The 22,102-nt window shown below is 47.4% G+C and overlaps 8 protein-coding genes across 8 annotated transcripts; 6 read left to right on the top strand and 2 right to left on the bottom strand. All coding sequences in view use genetic code 12, as the record gives it.

The window, feature by feature from the left end:
* Positions 1-1,465: 1,465 nt before the first annotated feature.
* Positions 1,466-3,649, top strand: LODBEIA_P49730 (uncharacterized protein; the record flags this gene model as incomplete). Its single annotated transcript, XM_066975253.1, has 1 exon — positions 1,466-3,649. One exon carries the CDS (start codon positions 1,466-1,468, stop codon positions 3,647-3,649), a length of 2,184 nt encoding a protein of 727 aa, XP_066831911.1.
* Positions 3,650-3,854: 205 nt separating this feature from the next.
* Positions 3,855-4,835, top strand: LODBEIA_P49720 (uncharacterized protein; the record flags this gene model as incomplete). Its single annotated transcript, XM_066975252.1, has 1 exon — positions 3,855-4,835. The coding sequence occupies one exon, from the start codon at positions 3,855-3,857 to the stop codon at positions 4,833-4,835; it is 981 nt and encodes a 326-aa protein (XP_066831910.1).
* A 264-nt stretch (positions 4,836-5,099) lies between these two features.
* LODBEIA_P49710 (uncharacterized protein) lies at positions 5,100-5,531 on the top strand (the record flags this gene model as incomplete). The annotated part of the gene is made up of 1 exon (XM_066975251.1): positions 5,100-5,531. One exon carries the CDS (start codon positions 5,100-5,102, stop codon positions 5,529-5,531), a length of 432 nt encoding a protein of 143 aa, XP_066831909.1.
* A 2,188-nt stretch (positions 5,532-7,719) lies between these two features.
* LODBEIA_P49700 (uncharacterized protein) lies at positions 7,720-10,635 on the top strand (the record flags this gene model as incomplete). Its single annotated transcript, XM_066975250.1, has 1 exon — positions 7,720-10,635. One exon carries the CDS (start codon positions 7,720-7,722, stop codon positions 10,633-10,635), a length of 2,916 nt encoding a protein of 971 aa, XP_066831908.1.
* Positions 10,636-11,246: 611 nt separating this feature from the next.
* On the top strand, positions 11,247-11,792 carry LODBEIA_P49690 (uncharacterized protein; the record flags this gene model as incomplete). Its single annotated transcript, XM_066975248.1, has 1 exon — positions 11,247-11,792. The coding sequence occupies one exon, from the start codon at positions 11,247-11,249 to the stop codon at positions 11,790-11,792; it is 546 nt and encodes a 181-aa protein (XP_066831907.1).
* A 202-nt stretch (positions 11,793-11,994) lies between these two features.
* On the bottom strand, positions 11,995-14,967 carry LODBEIA_P49680 (uncharacterized protein; the record flags this gene model as incomplete). Its single annotated transcript, XM_066975247.1, has 1 exon — positions 11,995-14,967. The coding sequence occupies one exon, from the start codon at positions 14,965-14,967 to the stop codon at positions 11,995-11,997; it is 2,973 nt and encodes a 990-aa protein (XP_066831906.1).
* A 3,289-nt stretch (positions 14,968-18,256) lies between these two features.
* On the top strand, positions 18,257-19,756 carry LODBEIA_P49670 (uncharacterized protein; the record flags this gene model as incomplete). The annotated part of the gene is made up of 1 exon (XM_066975246.1): positions 18,257-19,756. The coding sequence occupies one exon, from the start codon at positions 18,257-18,259 to the stop codon at positions 19,754-19,756; it is 1,500 nt and encodes a 499-aa protein (XP_066831905.1).
* Positions 19,757-20,130: 374 nt separating this feature from the next.
* Positions 20,131-22,026, bottom strand: LODBEIA_P49660 (uncharacterized protein; the record flags this gene model as incomplete). Its single annotated transcript, XM_066975245.1, has 1 exon — positions 20,131-22,026. One exon carries the CDS (start codon positions 22,024-22,026, stop codon positions 20,131-20,133), a length of 1,896 nt encoding a protein of 631 aa, XP_066831904.1.
* Positions 22,027-22,102: the final 76 nt, after the last annotated feature.

The raw sequence follows: 22,102 nt of genomic DNA, 5'->3' as shown, positions 1-22,102 counted from the left end.
TTATCCTTTCAACGAGCTGTTGGAAGGGAATATATACAAAAAAGTCTAGGTCTATGGATGAGTTCTTCTTCTCTGCTGCATTCCACTTGTGGCTTCTCGTTGCAGTGAAGCAACTTGCAAATTGCGCGCTTCCTGCTCCCCTGTGAAAAAAAAGGAATTTGGGGCAGTTCGGATCACCAGTTCGGAACACAGGGCATACGGCAACTCGGCTTCTACCAGCCACACACAACTCGGAGCCAACAACAACAACAACAACGAATTAAATGAGTAGCTGGGAACAAGGTTGCAGAATTGTTTGAAGGGGGATAAGATCAAGGTTTTACCAAGTTGCTTAAAGTTTATGTTTGGTTATTGAGGAAGCAAAGAAAGCTGGAGACGTGGATGGCTTTTAGGTCGGTCCGGCTCACCGGTCCGAGCTGCAGAAAAAAAAAATTTGGGCAAAATCCGCCCCTCAACTGGAACCACAGATAGAAAACACGTGAATCCTCGCCGCGACCAAGAACAACTTTCCATGCGAGGTCGAGGACAAAATGGGGCCTCCGGGATAAAATTGAGACTTGCTCGAGAAACATCTTGGATGTGGAATTTGTCTATGTCGATCCGAGAATTGTGGTTATTTTATTCTCGAGCTCGGCTCTTTCAGCCTGTTTTTCCTTTTTTTGGCATCGATTTGGTTGGGAGATGTATCAAAAAACAAAAATAAAGGAAAACGATGGATACGTGGGCTCACATTGCAGCTAGAGAGTGGTATCGGAAGAGCACATTCAATTTGAAAAAGAATTTTGCCATGCCTCGTCTTTCAAAGTGTCCGACTGAACTGTGTTGAATTTTGGCGTTTGATATTCAAGTTGCACGTGACGCTCAACACGTGCTTTTCACGTGATGTTTTTTTCTCCCGGATTCGCGAGGCGCAGAGAGTCATTCACAGGCTTCTTCCTTCAGCGACAAACACAGCCGTGCCTACTTGTCTCACGTGCAGGCATTTGGTAGCAGCGTCTATTCTGCTCGACATGGGGATACTCGAAATGCATGCACTGCGGATGCTTTTCTGCGAGTCTCCGGCGTCAACGGTCTATGTCATGACCAATCCTCTCTTTTAACACGTTCTGATCTTTACACTAAAGCCCTTGAAGGAGCAGTCTTGGCTATCACCACCGTATTCCAAAGGGCTGGTTTGTCAACATCACGTGCTTTTGGGTTTCGCGAAAAAAGGAGAACCAATGTCGCAAATTTGGCAGTGCCGACACTGATACCCGATTTGGCCGGTTGGTAAACAAACCCCTCCAAGGCTGCCTTTAATTATTTCTTCAAGTTGCTAAACAAACAACCTAACAAGAAGATCATCATCTCCTTCATCATTACCATTTTGCATGAAATAGAAGCAAAAGAACAAAAAGACAGGAGCGTTTAAACTTGTTTATCTTGTGTTTGCAGAGTCAAAGTCACAAAAGACAGGTGTTTACAGATGAGGATATCGGATCATCAAGACAATCACATAGACTTTGTCAACAACTTCTGGGGAAGTTCCCCAGAGTCGAGTTTCCAAATCGTATCCACTAGAATCCGAGATTCGCAGGCAACGTTGACCGAGGTGGTCAATTTCTACCTGGAGAGGACCAACATCGAACAGGAGTACATCCGGAAATTGGAGAAACTCCAGGCGAAATGCCCCCTTGGAGCGCATGAAACTGGCAGCATGAAAAAGTCCTTGGACAAGTTGGGAAACGAAAATCAGGCAATGATCAACCATGGCGTCAAGTTTGTCAGATCTATTCAGAGCACGAACATCGAGAAACTACAGCATTTCCAACAACTCTACGCAAAGAAAGTGGACAAATTGAGGAACCACATGAACAAAGTGCTCGCACGACGAGCTAGCGCCTTGAAGGAGGTGGCCATGTTCAAGAGAAAGTACCAGGAGGAGTGCAGTATGATCAAGTCTTTAAAACTATCGCTACAAACAACATGGGGCAAGGAGTTGGACAAGAACCAGCAAAAGTTCAACAAGCTCAGCACTAGTGTCAACCAAACCAGGAACAACTATCAATTGGCACTACGTCTGTTCAAGGACATCAACGAGATCTTCAAGCGGGATTGGACAATATCGATCAACGATTTCTACAAGTTGGAGATTGAACGAATACAGATTTTAAAAGTCAACTGCTTCACATACTGCAACAATATAGCAACGCTATGTGTGGATATCGACCAAGCAATCGACGTGGCACGATCGACTTTTGCAACGGTGCAGCCGCAAGCCGACGTGCAAGAGTTTAGTGATAACTACGGTACGGGAAACAAGATATACAACGACCCGGAGTTTGTCGATTACATGGCGGGCCTGGAGGAGACCCCACCCAGTTATATTGTACTGAGCTTGAGCAATCCGGGCTACAAGGACATATTGGCACGAGCAAATTCAAGCTACTCTCAAGGGACAAGTCGATCGCAGCCCAGGACGCCTTATAGCCAGACATCTGAAGTTTTCCACAAGGACAAAGACGAGGACGAAGAAGAACAACCACTACAACAACAACAACAACAACAACAGCAGCAGCTGCTGCTGCTTGAAATGACACCGCGATTTTCCCCTGCAAAAGTTGCGGCACACACAGCAACGACCCTATCCCCGCTGTCGCCTTTAAAAGAATTGCACACAAATGGAAAGAACCACTTTGTGACTCCGGTGAAAAACACCATATACGAGTCCTTACCATTTAGAGCAGAACGAGCTAGCCAAAGTCAAACTCCCTCGCGCAAACCACCAGTGGACTTGATGTCACGTAAAACCCAGTCGACAGCTAGCTCGGGGCCCGAGAATGATGTCTTTTCCAAAGATGAGAGAATGTCCTATAGCAACGGCTCGGGCTCAAACTATAGTTCAGAGAGAAACTGGGCGTCGCCACGAAGAAAAGAGAAACAATTGCACCAGATTCAAGATCAGATCCTGCGGAGAGCCACAAATGACTTTGGCAAGTCTCGAGCCACGCCGCTGCGGGACGACAAGGTTTTTGAGCAGCAGCAGCAGCAGCCCAAGGTGCCCATTGTCAATGACTTTTCCATTGACTTTATAGCCAAGGCGTTGGAAGATTTGAACTCGGGAGGCGATGGCGACGTCAACCAGTTTAGAAGGTCAGTGAGAAGCGAGAATGGCAACCAACCCACCCCTAGCCCCACGAAAAGGCCAAAGTCCGATTACATCGACGACCACGATGAAGTTGCCCACCGCCACGAGTCCATCACTTTCAGAAGACCCAAGTCGATGGACTTTGATCTGATGATGTCGATGACGGCGGGCCTGACCAAGAAGTTCACCTTTGACCCACACCAAAAGCTGCCCTATGCACAAAAGAACTACTTCCAAAGTTCTTGTGCCAGTGCCAGTGCCGGTTCCTCGCCTCGCAACAGACCAGTCCGACAAAGCGTGAGATTGACTCCGAGTAACGGCAAGCCGTACGTGTCGACGGCTATCGCGCGGTACACTTTTAGGCCGCTGCAGGAAGGCGAGCTATTTTTCAGAAAAGGCTGGCAGATGTATATAATTCATAAGCAAGAGGATAATTGGTTTGTTGCAGAGTTGGGTCCAAGCTGTGATGAATACGCTGGTATGATTGGTTTAGTTCCTGGTAATTATCTCGTAGAGCGGTGAGCCTAGTGCTATGTAGTTTCTATGTAGTTTTATTGTAATAGTAATGATGTACGTTTTTGAATATTGTATTTTTATTTCCTTTTGGTTGTGTTTGTTTCCGCAGTAGCGATTTTTCATTCAACGGTTGTTAATCGTCCCGCACAGTTACCGTTTCACTCGGATATCACCATCATCATCGATATTACACTCAATTGGCCCAAAAGCCATGGCATCAGAAGTGAAACAACCGTACTCGATAGCGAACTTACCCCCGCTCATAATTGGCGGCGCAGTATTCAACCACCAGTACTCATCCGATCCACACTCGCTCCCCGTTGAATCAGTACTAGCCCGCGCCTTCAAGTTGGGGTTCAACGCAATCGATACGTCGCCCTACTACGGTCCCTCTGAAGAGATCCTAGGTGCAGCACTCAGCAAGCTCCCATTCCCGCGTGATTCCTATTACATCTGCACCAAAGCGGGTCGCGTTAAACTCGACGAATTTGATTATTCAAGAAGCAACGTCCGTGCTTCTGTGCTACGGTCACTCCAAAGACTAGGCACCACCTACTTGGACTTGGTCTATATGCACGACATCGAGTTCCAAGCGGAAGAGCAAATCTTGAGCGCGTTGGACGAGTTGAAGCTGATGAAATCGGAGGGGTTGATTCGCAATTATGGAGTCTCGGGGTATCCCGTGGCGTTCTTGTTTGATATTGCCTTGAAGTGGAGACTGCGCTCGGGGGAGCCCTTGGATGCCGTGTTGTCGTATTGCCATGGGTGTATTCAAAACGTGACGTTGTTGGAGTGTTTCGATAGGTTTAAGAAGGAGGCGGGTGTCGCTGCTGTGATGAATGGGTCGATTCTTTCAATGTCGATGTTGCGGTCGGTCAAGCCGCATGCATTCCATCCTGCTGGCGCGCAGCTCAAGCTGCGTGTGTTGGAGCTTGCTACGCAGATGAAGGAGGAGGACAACGTAGAGTTGGCTGAGTTGGCTACGAAATTTGCCATTTATGAGTGGATTGTCACTTTGAAGTCGAGCCTCGTTTTGGGGGTGTCGAACTTGCAAGAGTTGGACGTTGCTGTGCTGGCGTACAACGAGGTCAGGGCTAATGGGTTGAGTGACAGAGACCGGGCGTTGATTGAGAGGTTTCAGAGTGGATTGGGCGATCATTTTAACGAGACCTGGGCCAGTGGGTTTCACTAAAGACATCTAGACCTGTGGACGTATAGACATACAGACATATATACCTATAGACCTATAGACCTATAGAATGCAAAAATGCAGAATGCAAAATGCAAGGTCAACCCTGTTGCATGGGTCATGTCACGTGCATGCATCTACCACAAAGTCTTGAAATAAATCGCAACCAAGGCGCATCCAAGTCAGCAATACACCAACCGCTCTTTACCGTGACATACAAACACCCACAACCACACAAGCAAATACGACTTATAAAGACCACTCAGAATGCCGCCAAAGAGAACCTACTCACCTACGAAATCCAGAGCTGCCGCCTCATCAGATACGGGAGGCGGCGAAGAAATAGAAATCGTGTTGGACTCCAAGAAACGCGTCACGGTGCGCAAATTCAAAGACATCAACTTGGTGGATATACGTGAATACTGGACCGATTCACTGGGAGAGAGAAAGCCCGGTAAGAAAGGGATCTCGCTAACGGAGGACACGTATTTCGAGTTGATCCAGGCGCATAATAAGATTCAAAACGCGTTGGATAAGTTGAACGGCGTTGGCGGTGGTGCAACTAAGAAAGCCAGGATTGAAAAGAGCCCGAAAAAGGCGAACAAGGACGATGGTGTTGGAAAAGAGGCAAAGGTTGGCAAGGAAGATTCTGGCGATGGAGCTCGGGACAACGAAGCTGGCGATGGAGACGAGAAATAATGGAAGGGGGAAGAATGGTACGGGACGCGTGCTGATGTATTTATATGGCGATTTGGCGTTTGTTTTATTGGGGATTTGCCTAGTGATGTGATGATCATCCTTCACTGCTTCATTGATTGATGATTGTGCCAGAAGGGAGGGGAACGGAGGGGGTGGGGGTTCCCCAATACTGTATTTAGCTTAAATCATGCAAACAAAAATGTAACCTTCCGCAATCGCTTTTTATTCAGGAAAGTTCATTCCCAAAAAACAGTGTAGATTTCATTTTGAAGCTCTTGAGGTGACGATGAGTAAAATGTTGTGGCACGTGTAGTTTTTTTTTTTTGCAACCAAGCTTCGTGGTGAACGTGGAATGTGGGTTATATGAGTATGAGGCGAATTTACAAATCAAATCAAAATCAAATTGAAATGGCAATAGTCGAGATCTGTCTGCTTTTCCTTGAAGATCAATTCACGACGAGGTTGCACTTGGGACTCACGGAGATAGATCGGGAAGTTTCCACGGTTTGAAGGAATACCCAGCCCGAAGGTAATATGGCAGGAGAGCTCTGGTTCAAGGCAATGCATACCGGAGTCACAATCTATAACCGTTTTCATTGCACGTTTCTGTCCTTGTTGCTTCTGTGTGAATTCACATAACCATGCAGTCTAAAAAAAAAAAACATAGATAGCCTTGAGAGAGGGATACTTGGTGGTTGGCAGAGAAACCTAGGGAGATGTAAAAGCCATGAACATGGCTTGAACCGGGCCAGAAAGCAAGAGTTGTGTGACAAGTTGAGAAAAAGACTTTCTCCTCCTCGTGCTTGTTCCCCAACTGGCGCGGTCTTGGTTTGAAAATTCAACGACGCGGTTCGTCTTGTTTACCCACATGGACAAACATAAAAGAACCCCACGGCTGTGTGTGTGTGAGATCTAGAGGGGCCCCGAATTCCGTCTTTCTTATCGTCGATCCAAAAATTAGAATAAAAATGGATCCCTTTTTTTGATTTTTTTGGCAAACTTGTTGGTTGCTACTATCGCCAACGGGGGAGAGGGGTTCTGCAAGGGTTATCTATCACATAGGACAGCATCCCCTAGTCGACAGAGCTAAGCATCACACGACGCTTAACTCAACCGTGGCAATGGAGTTTCGCACTGTATTGTGGCTAAATTTAGAATGAACAGCACGCGGAAAGCGAGAGGAGCGGAGGTAAAGGAGGTTTTCCTTGCTCATCAGCCTCGTTTCAAAGCTCAACAAAGTATTGCTATGCGAAGCCACGAGAGGCGGCTGCAGCTCTCAAGCCCGCTTCTACGCTGACACAGGTGTGGTTCAAAAGGCCTCCGTTTTTCTCCTTTTTCCTATTCAAGGTCCACGGGCGAGATATCAGAGTTTGGAGAGACCTTTGGTTACAACTGCATTTTTTTCATGTACCAAGGGTAGTAATCCATTAGCGATAACGCTTTATTGCACGGAAGGAAGCGAGATTAGCAGTGGTGAGACAGCCCTCTAGACTCGCTAACAATGTTGCAGACAATCTTACGTTCCAGCGTGCTGCTGCAACATTGACACCTGAGATGATGAGACTTGTGGAGAGCGACTACCAGCGGCTTAGTTCCTTGAACTCGAGGGTTGGGCTTAGAAACAACCAACCAACTTCAGTCAGGGACTGGTGTGTTCCTGATGCGCTTTTCCTTTTTAATTTTATTTTTTTTTTCATTTTTCTATTTTTCCTTGGAGGGGGGCTTGATTGCATACGTCTCCGTCCCCCCCCAATGTTTAACCTTGGACACATATCATGTGTTGGCGTCCATGTTGCGTCCAATGTTTGAAAGAAACACCATCTGTGCAGCTAGTGGGTTCTTGTGATGGAGCACGGTGGACAATGGAGAAGCGTGGGAGAGAAAAGTTTTTTTTTTTTTTTTTGCTTCCTCTACAGCCGGGCCATTTGCAAAGGATTGCTATTAAACACCACTGGACTTTAACGGGAAAATTGCTAAACGTTCATTCATGTGAAGAAGAAGGACCCTAGTCTCTTCTTTTTCTATTGACAGGCAGGCATATAAATAAAGTAGTCTCTACTGACCTGGTACTGGTACTACTTGCAGCAGCAACGGCGGCAGCAGCATATTTGACACCGTCCGTTCCATCTTTTTCTTTTTGAATAGGGTGTCTGCACACAGGTATCATTAGGAAAATATAAAGAGGAGCATGGATATGGCGGATCACATGGCCACGAACGGCAGCGGCGAGCCAACTTTGCATTTGTCCAGCAGTCTCAATAACCATGTGAGGACCAAGAGGTATCCTAATGATGGGAGGAGTCACAGTGCCAGCCAAAGTACAAGTTCGTTGGATAAGTTGATCAACTCGGGGTCTTATGTCGACCACAGAAACCAGTCTGATCCTTTTCGACTGGTCAACTTGGGCAAAAGAAGAAGTGGCAGTGGAGGCAAGGCTTTTAAGAGATCAACTCTAAGTGAGGTGGCCAACAACAATGATAATGACAACAACAGCAACAACCCTGCCAGGAGCAATGAATCTCCAAAAGGTTCGGTGGAGTCTCCTAGACCTTCCAACTTGCCCTTGACGAACAGAAACTTGCAGCATTTATTGAGAAATTCGGTCTCGACACAGGGAGGCGACGACAATACATTTACAGAAGCCGTGGCTCTCGATATGGAAAAATTTGCCAGGGAGCAGAGCCAGCTCGCAAGGTCGTCGTCGTGGCATCGTCATCCGTACAAAGATGACGAGATTGACGACGAGCAAGAAGAGCGCTATCTTGACAATGGCGAAAACTATTCCGTCAACTCACTTGAGTTTGGTGGCTCGAACCCTTCTTCTGACCATTCTAGCGATTCAACGTCGCTCGATGACGTTTGCTATTATGACTACGAAGGCGAAGATGAAAAAAGATACGAGTGGCCCAATTTGGAGATTCTCGAGGAGTTTGTCAAGGAGGAACTTGAAGAAGCCGAGAAGGAAAGGGAAAAGCATTTGCTGCAGCACCAGCAACAGCACCAGCAACAGCAACAGCAACACCCTCAGCCTGAGCATAGTGTGAATTTTGGCCAAGACGTGGTGCATGAAAAAGATTTGAGTTCCAAGCGGCGGTATGCACCACCGCTACCACCACTGCAAATGAAAGAAAGCCAGACACAAGACAGCAAGATGGTGGATGAAACCACGCCTCTTGTTGTTGATAACGTGCAAACAAACGAGTTGGAATCGCTTGCGTCCTTGACTGACTCAATCAGAATTCGACCACCTGCTACCCAGCCCTGGGAAAAGTCAAAGGATCAAATTCCCACCATTTTGAAACGCAAGGACTCTCAATCAAACCACAAGAAAAGTGGCTACAAGGACGGCGAAGTTTGCCGGTACACGTATTTCAGAGAAGACTTGCCAAAGACCATTTATTCACCCACTATTGGTGGACTTTTGAGCGATGATCCCAACTTGAGCATTTACGACAAGTTGATCGAGCTCTTTAGACCAAATTACAAACCTTCGGGGTCAAATTCTAGCATTGGCCACCTGTATCACCATCAACATCACCAGCAGCAGCAGCAGCAGCAGCAGCACAACCATAAGCATCAAGACTCCTTGGCATCCACCGTGTTGCAGACACTGAAGGTCCCCAGATCGGGTAACGAGACCCCTTTGCCTCCGTCAATCAATGGAGGAGAACCATCTTTTGATCCCTTTTGGCTTGACGTTCTCGACCCCACCGAAGAGGAAATGAAGGTGATCTCGCGGACTTTTGGTATCCACCCACTAACCACCGAGGATATCTTTTTGGGCGAAGCAAGGGAAAAAGTCGAACTTTTCAAGTCCTACTACTTCATTTGCTTTACATCGTTTGACGTTGTTTATGAGCGGAGAAAGCAAAGAGCCAAGGAACAGGAGAAAAAATACAACAAATTGCAGGAGATGTACGACAATCTTTCCGACCTCGGCAGTTTATACGGCCAGCACCCTGGGTTGAGAAGCAGATTAAACTGGATATTTGGCTTTTTCAAGAAGAAGCGGAAAGCGCCCTCCATTTCCTTGGAAAAGCCCTTGACGTCCACGGTGAGGTCAAGAAACAAAAAAGTTCGAGAGGGTGAATTGCAACCGCTCAACATGTACATGATTGTTTTCAAAAATGCCGTCATCAGTTTCCATTTCTCACCCACGCCGCATCCAATCAATGTCAGAAGAAGGGCAAGAATGTTGAAGGATTACCTCACCGTTTCCTCCGACTGGATCTGCTACGCGTTGATTGATGACATCACTGACGCCTTTGCGCCGATGATTGAGACAATTGAAACGGAAGTGAACTCGATCGAGGATGCCATTTTGAGAATGCATTCAGGCGAGCACGAGGACTCGGACTCGGACGATTCGGACGACGAAAATGCCAGTCACTACTATAAGCAAAGCAAAAACCGCCGCCGCCAAACGCACCGCACGGCACTTCATGATCCTAGCCGCGACAATGCGTTTGTGTGGAGGCAGCGGTCCAAATCGTTTGTTGAGCCGAGCCACAATGGCTTTTTCCGCATGGCGACAAACCAAACGATGACCAAGTCGAAAGCCAGCTCGTCGAGCTCGTCGACATCTGACACGGCATCGTCTCGCATCCTCGGGTGGAAACGTAAAGGAGACATGTTGAGACGAATCGGCGAGTGCAGAAAGCGAGTCATGTCGGTGTTGCGCCTTCTCAGCTCCAAAGCCGATGTCATCAAGGGGCTAAGCAAACGGTTCAACGACAATGACAGCGGCAGTTCGCAGCTGGAAATCGCCATGTACTTGGGCGACATCCAAGACCATATTGTCACCATGATCCAGGCATTGAACCACTATGAGAAGCTCTTGGCACGTTTTCACTCCAACTACTTGGCGCAGATCAACATCGACATGACCAAAGTTAACAATGACACCAACGACGTCTTGGGCAAGATCACCATCTTGGGTACCATTGTGCTTCCCATCAACGTTGTCACCGGCTTGTGGGGTATGAATTGCTTGGTGCCGGGTCAAGACTACGATGGGTTGCTCTGGTTCTGGTGCATAGTTGGAGCTATGGCCCTTTTCAGTATCATAGCTTACAATTACGCCCGAAGGGTTACTGGACTTTAATAGAGCAACCTGTATGCGTGCTTATATAGATACCATTTTAATCTGTAACTGTTCAATCAATCGCGATGAAAAAAAATACGGTGGTCCCTCTTGAACATGAACGTGCTGTGAAATTTTTGAGACTCTTGGCGAGATAACGATACCGCAGAGTAGACGAGGCCATCGAAGAAGCTGAGATTTGTTATCACGTGCAGATGAGACAAGTCGAGACAGGCTCAACTTGAATGGAACTTGTTGGGCAGAAAACCGAGTATAGTACTTGGAAAAAGTCAGAGTATCCCCCACTGTGTGCTAGCTTCGACAGAGACCTTAATATCTCGTAGTTTTTGGCTCAGCCTTGTTTTGCTGGGAAATGAGGAATCGTGAAATTCAGGGTTCAGTGCTGTCACCGCATATTCGATCTTGACAGCAAATTTCCCTTCGCCGCTCCCCCCAAAAAAAGGATGAAATAAAAATAAAACCACGAACGAGCGCAATCTCTATCAAAACATCCTACACCCAATTCGCCATCAGATATTCAATTCTTTTCCCTCATATTAGCGATCAATTGACCCAACTCATTAACCATGTCGCTCCAGATGTCGCTCGTGTTCTGCACGATGTTATTCCAAATGACGGTGCTCTTGCTCCTAGTGCTCCCGCTCCCCTACATGATCCGCGCCAACATCATCTCGATAACAGCCAAGATCCAAAAGTCGCTGAACTTCAAAGTCTTTGTGCTATTCCTGATCTGTCTCATGTCTTTGCAGTTCTGGGACTGTCTTGCGCGTCTCCAACGCTTCCGTCACGTTGATGAAAATTCGCAGTATCGCGAGTTTGTCAATTACGACAAGTTAGCGAGCAAATTCTATTCGCAGCGCAATTTGTATTTGAGTGGCGCCATCTTGTATTTGCAGATTTGCATTGGCACCGTGGTTACTATCGTGAAGAAGTTGGTGCTTAAGGAGACCATCTTGCGCGATTTCGAACGGCTGAAGAAGGAGGGCGCGGTCAAGAGCCGGGAATTGAAGGAGGCGGAGAGGAAGGAGGTGGTGCGGTTGCTGCATTTGTTGGAGTTGAAGAATCGCGATGTTGAGGCGGTGAAGAAGCAGCTTAAGGGTATGCAGTCTGCTTATGATAATTTGAGCACAACTGAAACGAGATTGAAAGATGACTAAAGGTTGCGAGGGGGAGGGGTAGAATAGAGGTGGTGCAGAGAAGGTGAAGTTGCAAGTTGCAAGAGTATGGAAAAACTTCTATAGCAATTAAAATTTCGATAAGATTATTTCAAGGGTTTTTTTGTAATACACATGATGAACGAAAGTGTCGAGGTGGAGGTGGATGATTTGCGGGTTTTTTTTTTTGTTTTGTTTTTTGGCTTCAATGGAAGTGGCTGCTGTAGTGGCCGCTGGCCAAGTTCCGATAAGTAGGAATTTCTTCACCATTGCTCGTGTTGAAAATCGAGCAATACTTGATGGTTCTTGCCGGGTTTTCAATGACAAACTTCACTTGAACTCCCTGTTCGTGCTCGGTGCCTTGTCCATTAGTCATGAACCTTGCAATCAACTTCTCTTCGCCGTGAGGCTTCAACACCAAGGCCTTGTTGTACCTCCACGTAATTCTGTTCTTGTCCTTGTTGAACGCGCCCTGTGGTTTGGAAGAGGCTGAAGTAGCCTGCACTTCGGGGCCCAATGCTGCCGATACCATGAAACAGTCCAACACGAGATCTTCATCGACGTTGGAGCGCACACTCAAAAGCAAGCTGGATTGGTGCGGCTCGTACTTCCACACTTGGTTGATGGTCAATGGAACTTGAGCCGGTTTGCACGAGTATTTCAACCCGCCCACTGTCTTTGATCCCAATTGCGAGGGCTCGAGTTTATAGTTGTTACCGCCGAGGTCCTCTACAAACGAGGGGTTGACAATCAATTTATCGTAACTGTAGGGGATGTTGACAATAACGGGCATGCTTGGCAGCTCGATTCCATTGTAGTTAAAGGCAACTTCTCCGATAACTTGCGCGCTGAGTAAATTTCCATCCTTGAAATTGGCATTCACAATCTCGGCAACCGAGGAGTTCAACCCGCCAGCTCCTTCAGTCAAATTGAAATGCTTAAATTCGTTTTTGAGCAACGTGCCCGTGTCTTGGCTTGTCAATTGCTTGAATGGCGAGTTGGCATGCGAGAATGAACTTCTAGCTACCATTGGCGCCGGCGGAAACACGGAATTGCGCGCAGAGCGATCAACCGACGCAGGAGGCGCATTGACAAATTGCGAATCTCTAATAGATGTGCTCAGTTCTGGATGTGTAACTTTTCTCGAAGGTGGAGGCTTAGGAGGAGCCTCAGCTGTTGTTGTCGATGTTGATGTTGATGAAGATGATGCTGCGGCCAAGCTAGCGCCAGCACCAGCACCAGCTGCAGCTAAACCGCCAACAGCAGCGCCGGCCAAACCACCACTACCACCACCACCCTGACTTGTTCCGTTGCCAAATGGACCCAGGTGTGCAGAAGCACCATTTGTTTGCGGAAATGTATCCGGTTTCTGGTACTGCTCTGGAATCTCTTCACGGACAAGATCAAATCCATTTTGCTGGCTCTTCGGTGTTGCCGAAATGGGCTTCTGGTCGTCACCCATCTCGAATGAGTATTTGCCATCGCTGCTTTGTCTCGATCCTTGAGTATCGACTCTGTTGGAGACAGTTTGCGGCTGCAACGTACGAGGATAGGCCTGCACAGGTGGTTGCTGTTGGTTCAGGATCGGCGGAGTTGGATAGATTCCCGACTCTCTGTGATGATCGTCGTCTAGTTCATGTCTCTGCAACAAAGATCCTCTGCGCCCTGCAAGGACAGATTCATCGCTGCTATCGTTGTCCTCATCGTGGCCGTACCTTACAAAATTAGGAGACTCGGCTTGAGCCGTGGGGAGTTCGGGTGGTAAGAACTTGTTCTGAGAAGATGTTGCCGGCACTCCTCCGGCCTTGACGGGTTGTCCAGAAGACGACAATGTGTCAAACGATGAGACGCGGTTCTGGTTTTGCTGCACGTGGCGTGGGAACGGTTCCGGTTCAGCTTCAGGATTTGGTTGCAGTTGTGGTTGTAAAGGAAATTGCGATTGTGGGATTCTTGAAGAGCGAGGGTCAGCTAAAACTGGCTGCTGGAACGAGCGCTGCTGCTGCTGCTGCTGTTGTTGTTGTTGTTGTTGTTGTTGTTGTTGTGGTGGTGGTGGTGGTGGTTGTTGTCTTTGCTGTTGCTCAATTGGCGAAGCAAAAGCATTTTGCTGCTGCGAGCGACCGGCACTAGAATCTTGTGGGTAACCAAAGTTGCTGGACTCTTGTCTCTGCGCTGTTGGTTGCTCAATATTCGACCTTCTCGTTGTATTTCTCGACAACATCGAAGTCGATTGAGTTCTTGTAGCAGATAATTCAGTCGTTTCTGATGCGTCTTCGGGCAACACAGCTTCATTACCAACAAACTTGTCCTTCTTCTTTTTCCTTCCAAAAATGGATCCTACTTTGGATTTCAATTTGGAAGATTTCTTTGGCGAGTCGCCCGTTGGGTGCTTGTCCAATTTGCCAAACGAGCCTTTCCTTGACTGTTTTGGCAGAGCTGGACCTTCGTGTGCACCTTGAGCGGCACCAAACGTTTGCGCTGATTTTGTATTTGATGCTGTTGCTGTCGCACTTTTGCGAGTCGAGGTGAACTGGGTAGTCTGCAAGTAGTTCAACTGGTTTTGCATCTCGCTATCCAATTTGAAGCTGCCCAACAAGTAATTGGTGGAGTTTTCGTTATTTTTCAACTCCTTGGTCAATTTGGCATTGTACATTTGGAAAAAATTCAACACCACGTTGAACATCAACTGGATCTCAATCTTTTTGAAGTCCTCCAAATTCTGGAACGATTGCGGGGCTTTATAATTCCATTGGTACTCGCCGTCCTTGGTCAAATGGCTACTAAGCTCTTCGAGCTCTTGTCCATTGACAACCAACTCGGGCACCCTCACGTCTTTTTCAATCAAGTCACGCAAGGGGTTGATAATCTCCTGCTTCAAGTTCCTTTGGATCTTTTCATTGTCGCTCAACTCCAACTCGACGGACTTGGTCAAGCAGTTCCAGTTGCGGGGAAAATTGTTGAAGCCGACGTTGCTGCGCTGAGCAATTTTGTTGGCGTCTTCGACTAATTGCCTCAAACTTTGGTTGTGGCTGGCCAATGCCGAGCTATAGTGGTTGAACCAAGCAATCAAGTCCTTGTTGATACCGGTTGACCCTGCTATAACGTTGGGTATTATCGAAGCGGCCTGCTCGGGCGACTTGGACGTTAAAATTGTTGTTGCAAAATTATAGGAGTCCTCCATTTCTGCAATCAAGCTTTGCGGTATAGTTGAGCTACGAAAAGACAAAATCAACTAGTGAGATGCCGTCGGCGGGTTTCCTTTTACTTGACCTATACTTGAGCTGCACGATTAGATTGATTATGGCGTGGAGGGGTGGGAATGCTATGATATGGCGGAAGAGGAGAGGGGGGGAAGGAGGAGGAGGAACTCGTGGGGTGGGACAGAGGGCATTGTTGGCTTGAAGCGAATGGAATTTCGGTTTTTAATTTTCTCGCTTCGCATTCGGAGGTGGGAGGAAGCGGTCCCTTGGTGAATCGGGTTTAAAAACCAGCCCACTCAGTTTGCTTTGGAGTAAGCTGTAGTCCTTTAGGAGTGTGTTTAGGAAACATCGGCTTGGGTAAGGCCTGTAAGATGGTTACTGGTAGGAACCCACTTCTCACAGACCAAATTCCTCATTTTTTGGGGTATCTTTTGGGTTTGTTTTTGAGGGGATTGAAAGTCAAGGAATCAACTGCAGTTGAAAAATCTCTCTGTTAAAGTTTTCTATTCAGCAGGGTCGCCAATTGGGCATAGCTTCGCTCTTGTTGGTACTGCTGCTACTGTCGCCATGCATGAAACTTCATTATAGAGTAAAGTGTTCTCGAGAGGAGGAAGAGGGAATTGAAAGAAAAAGAACAGAAAATTGATGGCTAGTTGCAAAGCGCCGTGGGAGTAGACGAGTCGGGGTTTTTGGGTTCATCTCAGCTCATCTCACAAACGATGCAAACCAACATGAAGCTAAGAAGATCGGGAAGATGTTGTTTTTTTCTTAATTTTTATTGCAACGAACGAGGGTGTCTCGGGCTCTTGTTGCAGAGATATAATTACCGGCTAAAGTATCGCGGATCAGGAGGGAGATATCGCGAACAGGCGAACAGACGAATAGACGAATGGGCTAGCAGAGGCCATCAATTATTATACAGTAGATAATATGGATGTCTAGTCTCAACAATTTGAATCTTGGAAAAAGCAAACCAAACTCAGCGCGAGAAGCGTAGGCCTTTACTCTTGAACCCAGGGAGCTTTTCGGAGATACCAATGAAAAATCTCTGGAGAGCGAGTCGAGTGGAGTCAAGTTGAACCACCTCCCTCCCCCTAAGCTATGGAACTGGAAGAGGTGCAGACATGGTCCTGATCTTTGACGAAGAGAAAACACGAGGAAGGGTCTAACCCCGTATCGCGCACTGTAAATGTGCCAATGGAAAAAGACCCACATTGCTGGTTCTTTTTTTTTTTTTTTGAATAGAGAGGAGATAGAGGCAAGAGCTCTGACGTAGCTAAAGAGGCAATGGGGATTCTCTGGTGGGAGTCACCATCTAGTCTCATCGCCGTTTCCGGACAGCATCACGAGCAGAGGACAAACACCCGACCCCGTAACGACGAAATGGGGACCAAGATACGACGCTCTTTGGTTTCTTGTCTCTAGTCTCTAGCATCGTAGAACCACATTCATATGGATACAAAGAAAGGTGAAAGAAGTCTCAATGTTCTTGTTACCGCCCGGGAAAGGGGGCTTGAAAAGTTCAAAGTCGGCTCCACCGGGACAATAAAAAAAAAACAAAAAAAAAAAAGAAGGAGAAGAAGGGTTCACCCATCCCCGGTTGAACCTTTTGCGTTCTTCTAGTCGACTTTCCAGCCACTTCCGGACCGGTGTTGCTCCTCACAAAGCGGCGTAATTGACACACCGAAAGAACGTTTGGTTTTGGTTTGGTTTGGTTTGGTATGAATTGATTATCAGTTAAACCTGATAGACGGTTACCGGTCAGATTTGGGGGCTTGGGATTAGAGTGAAAGAAAAAAACACCAACCTATCAAGACAGTATGAGCAACTTGATTGATGGAAGAAAAATCCTCCACACACAGCGATGCCAAAACCAGCAGCCCCGGAACCGGGGCCCATCCTCGCCCGTGGAGGTGCACGTGCCGGAGTTTGAGCTCAACGGCGAATCACGTGCTGCAGCAAGAAAATGTAAACGCGACATTGCGGCAAGGAGCATCCCGGGTGCGAAAGTCGGCCGTGGGGGTTGGTGGAGGGGAAGAAGGGTGAAAGCGGGCACACGCCGTCTGCTTATCTCCTCGTCTCTCTATCTCTAAAATTAAAGATGTGTGGCACAAAAGCCCAGTCTGGCTGCAATGCTGCATTCTGATTGGACAATGCAACCCAGAGATAGGCGAGGGTGGCATGTGGTAGCGCCATATCTCTTATCTCTCGAAAAGCTAAGAAAAAACAAAAAAAAAAAATTAAAAAATTTCTGCAATTTTGTCGCGAAGAGACAACCACCAAACCACCATCACCACCAACGACACTATCAACAACAGCATCCACCAGTGCTTTTTTCCTTCAAAATACCCACCAAGGCCATGGTACGGAGGAAGGAGGGGGGGCTACCGGTATTATAATGCCCGTTTGACAGGCTCACCTACAAGAAAACCACGTTCTTGTACTGCTCTCGCAAACCAGAGGGTATTATCGCATTGGACGCTGAGAAAACCCAAGAGAAGCTGGTGAAAAATTATCAGAGGGCACATCGCAGTTTCCTATTGGCTTGTGATTGCTTCCAACTGGTCAAACCTCCACTGCAACAGCCTCTACCACTGCCTCCACCACCAGCGATTGCCAGAGATAGGCCATTTTTTTTATTTTTTCTTAGCTAGGGGGGTGGGAGGGAGTGGTTGATGTAGAAGAAGTGGAGATGCGCATACTATAGGTCTGTCTCTTTAACACACACCCTAGGGCTCACTTTCGTGTAATGTAGAGGGTTCAAAATCGGCTATTGTTTTTGCAGTGCTTGTTCCGTAATTGTCTGTGGTTGCTCGTTTATCTGCATCTGGCGTTTGTCTTGATATAATTTTGCCAACAACATTAGTAATAGTAGTGGTAGTTGTGGTGGTGGTTTTACCTTTGACGATAAGAAAGGTTGCTTACTTTGCAAAGGCTACTGCAGTTGATTAAATTGTGTTTTGTGGCCAAACAGTAAATCTTCAAACAACGTACTCTACATCCCCGCCAAAAGCAGCAGCCCAAACAGCTGCTATCCAGTATAAATATCGAGGCGTTTCTCCCCCCTCCCTCCGTCTGCGTCTCCGTTACCAGCCCTCCTCTCTTCTCAATTGACATTAGTTTCATTTTTCATTTTTGTCTTTTGCAACAGGGATCAATCGGATCGATTCACTAGTTTTTTATTTCCATTGCCATTTCCAACCCCCCTATTGTTTTTCTTTGTTTTCCAGCCGAGACCTCGACCCGAGATTTTTTTAGAAACTATACATCATGTCTGAGCCTACGTCAGATCCAGGGTATACTGGAACGGGAACTGGAGGAGACGTTTTCCAGGTCGACTTGAGCAAGCAGTTCAACCAGGGCGACATGGTGTGGATCGGCATCTCCGCCGTGATCGTGTCGCTCATGATCCCCGGGGTCGGTTTGTTGTACTCGGGTATCTCAAGAAAAAAACACGCCCTTTCCTTGTTGTGGGCCTCGATGATGGCCGGTTGCGTTACCGCTTTCCAGTGGTATTTCTGGGGCTATTCCTTGATTTTCGCTCATAACGGCTCGCGCTTCTTGGGCACCTTGCAGAACTTTTGCTTGAAAGATGTCCTTGGTGCCCCCTCGGTGGTGTCATCCTTGCCCGATATCCTCTTTTGCTTCTACCAAGGTATGTTTGCCGCAGTCACGGGTATTTTGGTGGTTGGTGCCGGGTGCGAAAGAGCTAGATTGGGTCCCATGATGGTGTTTTTGTTCATTTGGTTGACAGTGGTTTATGCGCCAATTGCCTACTGGACCTGGGGTGGCGACGGATGGTTGATCCACTTGGGCGCCTTGGATTTCGCCGGTGGTGGTCCCGTTCACGAAAACTCGGGCTTTTCAGCTTTGGCCTACTCGCTTTGGTTGGGTAAGAGACACGATCCATTGACCGCGGGCAAGGTCCCCAAATATAAGCCCCACTCGGTCTCCTCGATCGTCTTGGGTACCGCGTTCCTTTGGTTTGGCTGGTTTGGTTTCAACGGTGGCTCCACTGGTAACGCCGACATTAGATCCTGGTACGCCTGTGTCAACACCAACATTGCTGCCGCCTTCGGTGGATTAACCTGGATGCTTGTCGACTACTGGAGAACCGGCGGTAAATGGTCCACCGTTGGATTGTGTACCGGTATCATCGCCGGTTTGATTGGTATCACCCCTGCCGCCGGTTACGTGCCCGTTTACTTTGCCATGATTTTCGGAATCATCCCCGGTATCGTGTGCAACTTTGCCGTCGACTTGAAGATGTACTTGGGAATCGACGACGGTATGGATGTCTGGGCCTTGCACGGTATTGGTGGTTTGGTAGGTAACTTGTTAACCGGTTTGTTTGCTGCTGACTACGTCGCCATGATTGACGGTACCGAAATCGAGGGCGGCTGGATCAACCAACACTACATCCAATTAGCTTACCAACTCGCAGGCTCAGTTGCCGTTGCTGCGTGGTCCTTCGGCGTCACCTCGATCATCTTGTTGGCCATGGACAGAATCCCCTTCTTGAGACTCAGATTACACGAAGACGAGGAAATGTTGGGAACCGACTTGGCCCAGATTGGTGAGTTTGCCTACTACCAAGACGACGAAGAAGTTTCCCCCTATGTGTTGGAGCCTATCAGATCTTCTGAAGCGATGAAGGAAAAATTAAAGGCTTCTACAACAAACACCGCTGAAGAGCAGCCTATTCCAGAAGAAATCGAAGGTATTGAAAACGAAAATAGCAATACCGACGAATCAACTTCAAAGAAATAGATCAAATCTTTCCCTTCTCTGATGGAAATTTCAGAAAAAAAAGAAGAAAGAAGAGAAAATTCTTTAGTACAACTTTTGCTTCATTTCGAAAATGAAATAAATTGAATTTAATAGTTTTAATGTATGTCTAGTGATCTTTAATGATTAGATTTTATGGGACTCAAATGTGTGTAGTTAGTGCTGAACCAGCCCGTATAAAAAGCCGTCAACAGGATCAACAAACCAACCGAGCAAAACTATCAAGAGAAAAAAATTGCACCTGTAGACGCAATCACGAGAATTGTATAGATTTACATGTCTTCTACAAAGGTATGTAGTTTGCTAACAACAATAAATAAGCAGAGCGAATTTTATTCTTTTATATATATATAAACTTAGAACGACTCAGTATAGCAATAGACATCGGGCGAGTTCTTCATCCTTCTCGCAACCTGGCATTGCTCCTTGACCATATTGGCAAACTTGGGCGGTCCACAAGATGCAACAGCAAGCGATCTGTGGCTAGAGGTTACGTCGTGGTTAATGAGCTCAGACGCGTGCCCTTGTAAAATTTGAGCAATGTCGGGGCGACCACTAAACACATTGTACTTCTCGTTCAGTAAATCGGGGTTTCTCCTGGGGCTGCGGCTGGGCTCGGTGATGTTGGCCGAGGAGGTGTTCTTGGTGAGGTTCAGCGGCGGGAGCAGATTTGACGTGCTCGAGTCCAGGCTCGATGGCGATTTTTCGACTATCTGGAGATTGTACTCTGAGTCCTGGAGAAGCTTCAGCTTGGTTGACGCGTGGTCAAATAATTCACCATCAGTTTGGATTTGGTATTCCTGGGTGATGTAGATGTCGATGATTACTTTACCTTGCAGCGCGTAAGGGATCATCTCATCCAAGATGTACTTGAACCAGACTATGTTCCTGCGGTGCTTGATGGTCCACACGAATCTGATCTTGGGACTGAGTGGTCGGAACATGTAGTCCTGGGCCGCATCTCGCTGTTCAATCTGCCGCAACAAGTCCAAACACGCGGGGAAGGTAAAGGCGGCCCCTGAACCTGCGCCCAAGAAGACGCACGAGTCAAACGAGATGAAGGGCTGGTGGACCGCGCCATAAGGGCCACTGAACATGGCTTCGATGTTGACTACTTCGTCCTCGTGCTCGCTGTGGTCGATTTCTTGCAAGTACCTCATGAGGTTTTTGGTGAAGCCCTTTTGGACCCGGATCAAGATTTTCATCTCGTTCGAGGAACTAAGCGAGGCAATGGTGAAGGGGTGGTACTGGAGCCACTTGATCTTGGGGACATTGATGTAGATGTGTTGCCCTGCTTTCCAGTTTTTGTAACACAAGTACTTGTTGAACCATTTCTTAGCTTCGTACTCGCTGGTCTTGACGGGGATGGTCATGAGCACGGTGCCTTCATCGAGGATCTCAAAGTTGCATCTGCCTTGTGTTGGCGAGTATTTCTTGTGTATCCAAGCCAAGATCTTGGAAACGACGCGATCGAAAGCAAGCCCAATGACACCGACCAAGACCGCAGCGCGGGCACCGGGGTTATGGATGAAGGACATGAAGAGCATGATGAATGCAAACACCCGGTGCTGTATCAACCAGAAATCATAAGCCCACGTCCTGATAAACTTGGTGCTCGACCACGTCAAGATGAACAACGCGCCATACGCCATGAACCCAAAGATCTGCGGCGGGATCATGATCATGATTCGAAAGTTCATCGCGAGCCAGTAGTACGACCCCAACGACAAGTGCACCAGCACCATGACCCACATCAATCTGCTCAACCACTTGTGCAAGAACTCCAACCGATCAAACTGGAACCCCGAGATCGTAGTGATCCAATCGTTGCGCGCGACAGACCATAACAATATCGGCATGTTCCCCACTGCGATCCGCCCGATTCTCTTTGAGATGGCATACATGAACCCCTGGTAATCAATCTCCCCGATCTGGGCAAAGCACAACCCGACGCACATGCCGACGTAGACGACGCAAAAGATGATGAGGCTCGGCTGGTAGTAGAAATGCCACTCTTTGTAAATGGTGAACTTGCAACAACTTGTCACTTCGTCCCATCTCTTGATGAATTTGAAGTACTTGATATGCAGCAAGGAGCTGGGGTCGCGTTTCGAGCGCAAGTATTTGGGGATGTGGTGGAATAGGATGCCGTGGAGCGCGAGCATCACTAGGGTTAGAATGAATACTAGCCATTCGTATTTGTTGTTGCGGTCCTTCTCGGCGAAGAACTGCTGGTCGAATGGAATCGCCATGGTTGCAAATTATATGTGGGATGACGCTAGATGGAATAGATAAAGATCTTGCTGCTTGGGGGGGAAAATATCTCTC

This window comes from Lodderomyces beijingensis (genome assembly GCF_963989305.1).
Source record: "Lodderomyces beijingensis strain CBS 14171 genome assembly, chromosome: 6".
NCBI lineage: Eukaryota > Fungi > Ascomycota > Pichiomycetes > Serinales > Debaryomycetaceae > Lodderomyces > Lodderomyces beijingensis.
The sequence above is the reverse complement of the archived record's forward strand: the minus strand, read 5'-3'. Positions and strand labels throughout refer to the sequence as shown.